We start from the raw sequence: 10,623 nt of genomic DNA, 5'->3' as shown, positions 1-10,623 counted from the left end.
CTAGAATTTCATTGATTTTTTTCTGTAGAATATTTTCCATTAAACATTTCTGTTGAAAAAATGTGCAGATAAACTGCGGAATTTTTCAACAAAATCGTCCAAAAACTGATAAAAAGTTGAATAGAAATCTAATAGAATTTTCTAGCAAGTTCGCTAGATTATTCTACGAAATTTTTTGATTCGTGAATTACTTTCTCGTACTGTGAAGGCTGGGGGCTGAAAGCCTGCCACTTTGTAGATTATATCGGTTTCACAAAAATGAAAAATGTGCTGAAATAATTATATCATTTTTATTATGTATCATTTTCCAGACGATATCCAATAAAAAAAGCCAATAGATGTTGATTTCTCCCCATATTCTTACATGAAATTATCTCATTCTGTTATTTCACAATGAACAATAAAAAAAAATGCCGAAAAAATGTTCACTTAAATGATTCATGACAAAATAAAAAATCTATTGGCTCTTTCTACGAAATATCTGTCGATAAATTCCTCAGAATTAAAATACTCATAGAAAAACGAACATACGCCGATTGTATTTCATCACCACAAATCTCCATATCGTATGCTTACAATGTAAAAGCAATATAAAATCGATGTATTCAATGATAATTACAAAGACCCTGAGGTCCAACATTGATGAAAAAATATCTCTGACTGTATATAATCGATAACGACTTAATTATCTTGATCAGCGAACTCTTGACTCGCAAGAGCGTAAAAATACGAATCCTCATCCTCGATGAGTACATTTGGCTCGTCAAACTCCAATACTTGACCGTCTCCCATCACCAATACCCTGTAACAGCCGCAAAACAATAGTTTTTTGAAAACATTTCCGTCTTATAAACAAGTTATGATAATTGTTCAATTTTTTATTCTAGACTCTCTATTTATTTTTTATTTTAAAAGTGGTTCAAACTAAATTTAGACCTCGAATGTTCAATTCATCAGGGGATTTCTTCATTCTCTTGAAGTAAAGTTCATTTCAACCTGAACTCATTAAAGTTGACAATGAATTTTACTCGACGAGACACTCCATTCCAGTAAAGCCTCTGATGCTATTTCGCACTGATGTTAAATTTGTCTTTTCATTGGTTTCGACAGACCAAGAAGTTTCGAGGCCTAAACAAAACGATACAAATTTCTATTGATTTCAAATTACACGAGTTTGGAATTCCCAGCAGCCATTAGCCATTCCCATTAGCCTTATTTCGGGTGTACGGTACCCGAGGCATTTTGCCATCAATTGTCTTCAATAGTTCATTATTAATCCAGATGAAAATTACTGGACGAATATTATTCTCCAAACATTCAATTCCGTTTCCCTCTATTTTATAATGTTTATTTTCTTCGACAAAACCGCCATATATAAAGAGCTTATCCGGAAACCCTATAAATTATTCGTCCCAGCCTCAATTAGCATTTGAATAATTTAAGGCGCCCGAAAGGGACTTGAAGAATTCCTATTTTTATACTGTCCTCTCTTATTATTGACCGTCCAGATATGGCACACGCCTCTCACGCACTAATTATCACAAATTATTATTACCACATTTGTGCTACCTCATGTATTACAACACGATGATAGAGTGCATCAAAGGGATGATGATTTTCGTTTTAAATTTTTTGCAACAGAAAATTCAACTTGAAAAAAATCCCCAGCGTAAAATTTTTGCTTCTCAATTAGGTCGGTCCTAATTTTTTCCGAATTAATTTCCCCTGAAATGAATCTATTAAAAAATAGGTGAAACATTTTCGACTAACAATCTATTTCGTCAAGCTTATGCTGGACTTGGGAATATTTCAAGTTTACCTTAAAAGATTTACATTAAAAAATCATTACTCATAACAATTATTCAAATTATTCAAACGAAAAAACACAAATTAACTAAAAAAAATAATAATAAATCTTACTTCATTTATTCTTGGGAAAAAAAATAGTGAACAAGAAATTTTGATCCACGTGTTTGTCGAAAAAGATTCAATTTTTTCACACTAAAATCTAAACGCAATGAGAGCGAATATGAACTCCTTTTTATAAATAATATGCATAAACCACTAGCCAATGCGCATCGCACTTCGCAGTTCCCCAAAAAATCGTTGACTAAAAAATATTAAAAAATGAAAAAAAAAACTCACCTATCACAGTGCATAATGGTCCTAATCCTATGCGCAATGGTAATAACCGTGGCGCTCCTGAAGGAAGACTTAATAGTATTCTGAATAGCCTTATCAGTCTCCAGATCAACATTGGCAGTGGCCTCATCGATGCACAGAATCCTCGCATTATGCAAAATAGCCCTGACGAGACAGAAAAGTTGTTTCTGCCCAGTGCTAAGATTCCCCCCGGCCTCATCAATGCTGGCCCCCAGTCCGCCAAGCCTCTGCACCAAAGAGCTCAACTTGCACTTCTCCAAGGCCTGAAAGATCTGCATATCCGGATACTGCCCAAGCGGATCAACATTCTCCCTCACCGTCCCCGAGAACAAGAACGGGTTCTGCGGTATGATGCAGAGCCTCGCCCTGAGGGCATTGAGCTGAAGCCCCCTCACATTAACATTGTCAATGAGTATTTCCCCAGAATCAATCTCCACAAGTCTAAACAGACAATTGAAAATAGAGCTCTTGCCGGCGCCAGTCCTCCCGACAACCCCAATCTTCTCAGCGGGTCTGGTCCTGAAGGAGACCCTATTCAGCGAGGGCATCAAATAGTCCCTGTACCTCAGCACAACATTCCTAAACTCCACAACACTCTGACTGGGCCAGGCATAAGGTGGGTTGTCCCCACAGATCTCCTCAGTGGGCACATCCTCAAAATACTGTTTGATCCTCTCCACAGAGATCATCTCCCTCTCGGTCTCCGTGAAGACATTGACAACCCCGGACAACAGGCCAGTGACCCCAAGAGCATAAGTGATGGCGAGGCCGATGAGCCCAGGATCAGCGACATCGAACTGATGCTGAATGACCGCGAGAAGACAGACACCGGCTAGCAGCGCCACCCCAATGAACTGAAGCCTGAGGGCGAGCCACTGGGCGGCGGCCACCGACGCAAACATGGCCTTCTGACTGGCCTCGAGAAACAGTTCGTTATCATGCTTGAACCTGGGAACAACCCTGAACGCCCGTATGACACTCAAGCCCTGAAGGGTCTCATTGAAATGCGTGTAGAGAGGAGACAGTGAAGTGCTTGAGAGTCTCTTCAGCTCCCTCGAGGTCAGTCTGTAGTGATGCTGGAGCCAGTGATACACTGGAACGAGTGGAGCGAGGACCAAAAATATCCAGGGGAGTCCATAAGCCGTGATGATGACAGTCCCCAACAGAGCGAACACCTGAGCGAAAAGGATATTCGAGATGAAGGGTAGCGAGTCGTCGACGGTATACGTGTCCGAGGAGAACCTGTTCAAGATCCTCCCGATGGACTGAGAATCAAAGAACACCTTCTTCGCCCTCAGCACAATCCCCAAAAGGTGTTCATGCATGACAATGGCAGCATGAACGCCCCCGTAAGCGAACATGAAGGCTCTGATGAATGTGAAGATGGTGTTGATGACAGCGAGAATAGCGTAGACAGCCAAGTAGTTTCCGGGGGTGTCCCTCCTGAGAGCCGCTTCGAGTTTGATCGTAAAAGGAAGAACCGTAGAGTTGCTGATGCTCGCGTTGACATGGGTCACCCAGAAGGAGAGCCACAGATCGCTGACGTTCTTGGAAGACTGCATCAAGATCATCGCCAGGAATATGCAGATCGCTAGGAACCTCCCAACGGCGTTCAGATAGGTCCCATAAACCCCAAGCCGCACAGTCCCCCTCTCCACCACTTCCTCATCGAGCATGGGATCCCTGTCAACCTCATTCAGATTGATGGATTCGTCGTTGGGCAAGTCCTTCGGCGATTTGCTCTCCCTGCTGTACTCCGTGGAATTCGACGACAGCAAGTAATCCTCGAGGTCTGGCAGGATCTCAGTGGGCAGCCCCTGCTTGACGATCCTCCCCTTGGACATCTCCACGACGCAATCAGCATGGATCAAGAACTGCGTCTGATGTGTGCAGACAATCCTCGTCTTCTCCTTCAACATCCCAAGAACAACATTCTGAAATATGTGCTTGGCGACCTTCGTATCCAAAGTAGCTAAAATATCATCGAGAAGGTATATGTTCTTGTCCGCGTAGACAGCCCGAGCCAGAGAAATCCTCGTCTTCTGTCCTGCACTAAGGGTGCTCCCAGCCTCGCCAACAGCTGTCAAATCCTTCTTCGGTAACGACACCAGATCGTCGTCAAGAGCACAAGCTTTGAGAACACTCCTGTATTTATTGTAATCGTACGCCTTTCCGAAGAGGATGTTCTCACGGATGGTTCCACGCTGGAGCCAGGGGGTCTGTCTGACGTAGGCGAAGCCCTTATCAAGTTCACTGACGGCCACAATCCCATTCAGCTTGGTAATCTCAGCAAGAATGCCGTCCAGAAAGAGGGACTTCCCCCCTCCGACCTTTCCCATAATTCCTATCAGCTGTCCCCTCTTCGCTTGAAGAGTCAGCTCCCTTAGACTGAAGACCCTATCCCTCTCAAAGGACACTGACTTCTTCGACGGTGTCGATTCCAAAACCGCCGTCGACGTCGACGGCATCGGGAGGATTTCATCGAGATTCTCCAAGGAATTCTCCTCCCGAATGCCCTCCTCCTTCGCGTCATTCGCAGTGAACGACGCGTTTTTCAGCATTATGTCGTACCCGATGGGCGGATCCGAGTAGTAAGTCGACACGTCGAGGTCGGTGAGGTCCAAAAGCCTCTGGATCCTCTTCACAGAGACCCAGGCCTCAGTCAACCCATTCAAAACCCACGGGAAGGCGTTAAGCGGCCCTATCAGCATGTTTAGTAGAGCCATACTCGTGAAAACAGTTTTGGCAGTTAGGGGATTCCCCGCGAGCACGTACGTCCCGAAGGTTAGTATCGATATTAACACGGGGGTAGTTGCCCAAAAGTACACACAGAGGGCGTCGAGGTACTTCCGCCCGCGGAGATACTTGATCTCCCCCTCCCTGAGCGTCGCGATTTCCCGGAGGAAGTGCTCCTCCCAGACATTCAACTTGATGGTCGTTATTCCCCGGAGGATCTCCCCCATGAGGCGCACCCTCTGATCCTTGAACCCCATCATCTTTGTGCTCAAAACCCCAATCTTATTGGCAATGAACTTATTAATCGGAATCAGAATAACAGCGAATGCCAATCCCGCGAGGAAAGAAAGCCCAATCTGATTGTAAAGAAGATAAAGCGTCACGACCAACTGCAGAGGAATGCTCCAGAAGGTGTGAAAGCTGGGGCAACTGTTGACGATTCTGTCGCTGTCAGTGCTCATGAAGTTGACGATTTCCCCGAACGTGAATTCCTGGTTCAACCTGACATTTGAGGAGTGAAGGGTCTTCTTGTAGACAAGAGTGACGACAGTGCTCCTTATTTTGAGTCCCACGATGCTCATCCAGAAGGTGAAGTGGGCGATGGCGAAGGCCCCGATGAGGGTCGCGAGAAACATCAGGGATGCGTAAAGGTATCCGTAGGCCAGCGGTTTGTCCTTGTCCTCGATGAAGCCGACCATTTTGTTCAGGAGGATGGGGCCGACGAAGCCGGAGCAGTCAGCTATGAACTTGAGGATTCCGACGGCGTAGAACTGCCAGCCGAAGCACCTGTGGAGCAGCCGGAGGAGGGAGATGTTGTTGCTGGGGGGAGACGTTTGGTCCCGATCAGGATCGACGTAGACGCTTGACCTGGGGGGCTTCCTGATGAACCTGTCGATCTCGCAGTTGATGGAGGCGGTGCTCACGTGCTCCGGCAGGTCGTACAGGTCGTCGGCGTGCTTGAGGGAGCCTCTCACCCCCTTCTCCATCATGGGGGTCACCCAGTGGAAGAGGAGCCTCGAGAGAAATGGGTTGCCTTCCATGGCGGTCCCCAGGTAGTTCGGGTCTTGGTCCTCGAGGAAGTGAATGTAGGAGTGGCCTGGGGAGTTTAGGAGGGCTGTGTTCTCACCGATCTCTGTGTACCTCGAGCCCCTTTGACGAGGATTTTCGTTGGGGGTTGGGAGCAGGGTCAGGGCGTAGAGGCACATCAGGGCGACGACTGTTATGCTGAAGCCCAGGGAGAGGTTGGGTAGGACGTCGTTGGATGGGGAATGCTTGATGTGGGTGCTTAGGAGGAGGGCGGATATGCCGATCAGCATGAAGATGAGGGCTCTGATGACGACGGGCCCTCGCAGGCTGAACCTCGTGCCTCGGCGGAGGCTCAGGACGAAGCAGAGGTGCATCATCCAGGCTAGGCCCTCGGTGCCGGCCACTAGGTAGTCGATGGGCTTCGCTGAGGTCTCCTCGTTGGAGATCTCAGGGGAGTCGAGGAGGGGGTTTGCGCGCTGGAGGGGGGAGAGAGGGGAGGTGAGGTTCCGCGGGGAGGGGAGCGTTGTGTCTGAGAGGATTATGTACGCACGGATTATGGGGAGAATCGCCAGACAGGCGGTTATGAGGAGGCGGAGGGTGAGCGCGTAGTGCGAGAAGCGCTCGTAGGGGGCTAGGGTCGTTCTTCTGCCGCAGTAGTAGGCCGAGGCGATCGCGAGGAGACCCAAGGTTGGAATCTGCGGGTTGCAGGGGAGAGGTGTTAGATGGTGGCTATGGGGGTGATTGACTAACACGCGCGAAAAAATTCACGGCAAAATGGAGCGAATAGGAGTGTTGAAAATTCTATTGGGTTGCTACTGAACTTCTGGAAATTTTACTAGTTTTCGATTGATTCTATCTAACAACGCGCTTTTTTAAACGTTCATTGAAAATTGAATTCGATTTTTCCTGTAGAACAGTTGTCATTTAAGAGTTCTATTGACAAAAGGACACATAAGCTGCGAAACTTTTCAATAGAATCAGGAAAAAACTTATAGAAAGATTGAGAGGGTAAAAGCATTTTCTACCGCATTTGCTGGGTTTTTCTATGAAATTTTTTCGTACGTGAAAATTTTTGGAATATAAGTTAAAACAAACGCTGACGAAGAGATTTAGAAAATTGTGGAGTTGACTGAATTATTCATTTTGATACTTAAGATTATTTAAAATTATTTGTCGTGTTTTATTGCTTCTTTAAGCGCATAGAAAAATTCGCGGGGAGAAAGGAAAATTTCCAGCTTTTGCTTGGGGGATTTTATTGAAATTTTACTAAAATTTTATGAGAATTCAATGGCTTTGAAAAATGAATGGATTTTTATTTTCTTATGTAAATTTTTTCTTGGGAGTTTTTAAATAGAAATCCTTGGGTATAAATTTGTTATACATGTTTACTATTTCTATTTTTTTTCTGCTGTATTTTTCTTCTTTCTCATAAAAAATCCAAGAAAAAAAGCCAAAAAATCTATTGATTTTGTTTCTATCAAAAAAACGCATGACAAAATTGCATGATTTTCAACAGAAATTGCAAAAAAAACAGATAAAAATTCAGATAGAATTTTTTTAGAATTTCAATAGGACTATAAAATCTCGGTAAAAAAATTAACAGAATTTCCTAGTAAATCTCCAACATTATAGATTTGATCATCAATTAAAAATTTCGAAACAACAATGAAAAAAACTCTAGAATAATAAATTCTTGAGCTAAATTTCCGGATAAATTCAAAGACATTCCCAGCCAGACCGACAAAATTTAAAATAGCTTCACTGATTAATTCCAGCCCCCAAAAAATGTCAAAAATCAGTTTCCCACAATAACTCCTAAATTCACTTACTGCCTAAAAAACCAAGAAACAAGCTATTCTACCTGAAGATAGAGCTGCTGGAAGCACAACCCGAGATCGTTAGTGTCAGGATTCAGAGGTCTTATGCTCCCTCGTACCCCGCACAATTGTGTCCAGTTCCATGCCCACCGCTCTTGTCCCGGAAGCTCAATATCGCTCATTCTTACTCCCCTCTAAAACCCAAAAACAATTCATCTCCATAAATCACCCACAATCCTTCGCCCACCAATACAAAACCGAAATAAATTGCAAAAAAATCAAAATTTCCCACTTACATTCAACAATCACATTTCACGTCAGTCCCAGTCAGCCTCACACCATCTCCCCTCGACCAATTCAACTCTCAAAACAATTATAACTAATTATTACCCTAAAACAAACGGTAACTTCTGTGTAATCTTTGGCTGTCAGTAACTGAATAGTGAGGTTATGTGCATTGCTGTGTGAGTCAGTCTGTTGTGATTGCTGCAGTCGTACAAAATCTCTGGTCGTACCCCCTTCGTCAATTACCGTAATAAATGAGTAATAACAAAACGGGAACCCCCGAGAAAAACGACTCAAAGATGACGAATTCCCCTGGAGCGAGGAATAATCCCCCCGACGACAAAATAAACCGAAACCCATCGGAAGTGAATAATTCCCCGGCCCTAACCAAAAACGCTGAGGAGGAGATACTGGACACGGTAGCGAATTCCTCAGCAATATTTAAAAGTCAGCAGAAAGACGATCCCGAGCTGTCGTTCCTCGAGAAACGAAAAATAGCGGAGGATCTGCTGAAAAAAAATCACCACCAGTTTCTCTCGCGCTTCGGCAAGAGCCTGAAGCCCCATTTGCTGGATTACTTCACCGAGAAATCCGGTGATTACGAGACTAGTTATCACGTTGGTAAATTGAGAAGATTTTTGAATGCCGAGACGAGGAGAATTGACAGGAAGAACCGGAGGTACGAGGCTTGGAAGGAGATGGTGCAGAAGGGGGAGTATTTCAGTGAAACGGCGATGATGAAGCGAAATCCACTGCTGTACGATCACCTGATCGGGAGATTTCTCACTGAGGAGGAGAGGAAGGCTCGTGACAACGTGGACACGACGAATATCACGTTTGTTAATTTGCTGTTGGAGGGAATCGAGAGGGATGGGGTGAGGGACCTGAGGAGGGCCCAGGAGGAGGCTGAGGAGGAGGTGCTGGAGGAGAGTGATTCGGAGTCCGATGATGGGGGCGAGCGTCCTGGGGGTGGGAAGAAGGGGCAGAATTGGGGGGAGATTGAGAGGGAGGTGGGGGCTTACGAGGTGGAGACGAAGGGGAGGAGGAATTTTGGGAATTGTCGGGCTGAGGAGATTGAGAGGGAGGAGCAGCAGGTGCTCAGGCAGGAGTTCGTCAGCCACATGTACGAGAGCTTCCTCGAGGGGAGAGACACTGACTTTGATTATAGGTATTAAGGTTTATTGGGTTTTTTAATTGTTTTATTGCGTCCAAGTACTTTGGCTATTTTATCTCCAGTAAAACGCTTTTGTATTTTTGTAGTCGAACCTGTTTTATTTGAGCCCCATTTGACCCCAAGTTTAGGGGAATTTTACAGTGGTTTTATTATTTAAACAGAAATTGCAGGTCTGAATTTGAATCTCGACGTTGAAGCATTAGAAAACATTTTAAAGATCTGAAAAAAAATGAGAAAGTTTGCTTTTGGAGGGAGATAGAACACATCACCGCTATTTGAAATAATTAAAATAATAAAATAGTACATAATGGAAAAATATGTGAGGTTTTCAATTGAAATAATTAAAAAATTGCAATGATTCACAATGATTTTATTATTTAAACTTTGCAGGTCTGAATTTGAATCTCGATATTGAATTGTTAGAAAACATTTTAAAAATCTGAAAAACATTTGAAAGGTTACTTTGGGAGGAAGACAGAAAAAAATCGCCGCCATTTGAAATAATTAAAATAATAAAATAGTAAATAATTAAAAAATTGCAATTTTTGGAAATTATGAGCATTTTCTATAAATAATTTGTAAACAACTAATGTTTAAAAACAATAATTCTGTGGAAAATGTAATTTGAATTCATGATTTTTTTCAAATTTTTCGCACGTAATTTAACTGGCAAATTTGGTGATTGAAAACGGTTGAATCTGTAGTGTGGTTTGTACTAAACTAAAAGATATTTGGATATCCTTAAGTGGATTGAAAAAAATTTATTGTACTCTAAGATACAGAATTCCGTCAGGGCAGGCCCTAAAAAATCGATTTCTGTGGAAATTTCTATTAGTGTACTATTAGTACTAATTAGTTCCAAGTATTTTGTTTGCTTTTTTCCACTGAAAAAGAAGAAAAATAGAGTGGAAAAACTTAGGAAATTCATGTCGAGGAATTCCTGTAGAAAACGTCTCAATAGAAATATTCACTTGGCTATTCTCAAGCTTCTGAATTGAAAAATCTTTAATGATCACCTCAATAAATTTATTCTTCACAGTACTGTTGACGATAACGAGGCGTATGACAACGTGGAGTTGAGGGAACAGGACGAGGAGGAGAAGTATTTCGACGCAGAGTCACCGGAAGTCACGACAGACTCACCGGAGAAACGACTGGAGGAGAATGACGACTCCGAAGATGAGTTGGATAAATATATGAGGAGTCTAAAGGTCAATTAACATTAATAATATAGATTCGCTCGTACTTGAGAATTTGGACTGAAAGAGTTGTTATTTGATCTAGGAACAGGAGAGTGAAGAGACTACCTGAGAAAAATGTTTAAAAAATACTGTATAATTGATTGATCATTATCAAAATTGAATAAAATATTTTTGGTACCATATTCGTTTTTATTATTTTCCCTCTGCATATGTAAAATGA

At 43.2% G+C, this 10,623-nt stretch overlaps 2 protein-coding genes across 3 annotated transcripts; one reads left to right on the top strand and one right to left on the bottom strand.

The window, feature by feature from the left end:
- Positions 1–271: 271 nt before the first annotated feature.
- Positions 272–8,423, bottom strand: LOC107043597 (multidrug resistance-associated protein 7). 2 transcript variants are annotated; one of them, XM_015265155.2, is made up of 4 exons: positions 8,039–8,423; positions 7,787–7,936; positions 2,146–6,620; positions 272–802 (listed from the first exon to the last, which is right to left on the bottom strand). In XM_015265155.2, the coding sequence occupies exons 2-4, from the start codon at positions 7,922–7,924 to the stop codon at positions 682–684; spliced, it is 4,734 nt and encodes a 1,577-aa protein (XP_015120641.1). In that variant the 5' UTR covers positions 7,925–7,936; positions 8,039–8,423; the 3' UTR covers positions 272–681. The 2 variants fall into 2 exon arrangements, with proteins under 2 accessions (XP_015120641.1, XP_028982252.1); XM_029126419.1 differs by lacking the exon at positions 8,039–8,423 and having other exon boundaries at positions 7,787–7,977.
- On the top strand, positions 7,816–10,539 carry LOC107040726 (coiled-coil domain-containing protein 97). Its single transcript, XM_015260938.2, is given in 3 exon segments — positions 7,816–9,195; positions 10,241–10,412; positions 10,486–10,539. Coding segments are annotated over 3 exon segments (1,140 nt in total). The 5' UTR covers positions 7,816–8,281.
- The last annotated feature ends 84 nt before the right edge of the window (positions 10,540–10,623 follow it).

This window comes from Diachasma alloeum, unplaced genomic scaffold, assembly GCF_001412515.2.
Source record: "Diachasma alloeum isolate Michigan unplaced genomic scaffold, Dall2.0 Dall_scaffold_00179, whole genome shotgun sequence".
NCBI classification, from domain to species: domain Eukaryota; kingdom Metazoa; phylum Arthropoda; class Insecta; order Hymenoptera; family Braconidae; genus Diachasma; species Diachasma alloeum.
Note: the sequence above shows the minus strand (reverse complement) of the source record. Positions and strands in the feature narration are given on the sequence as shown.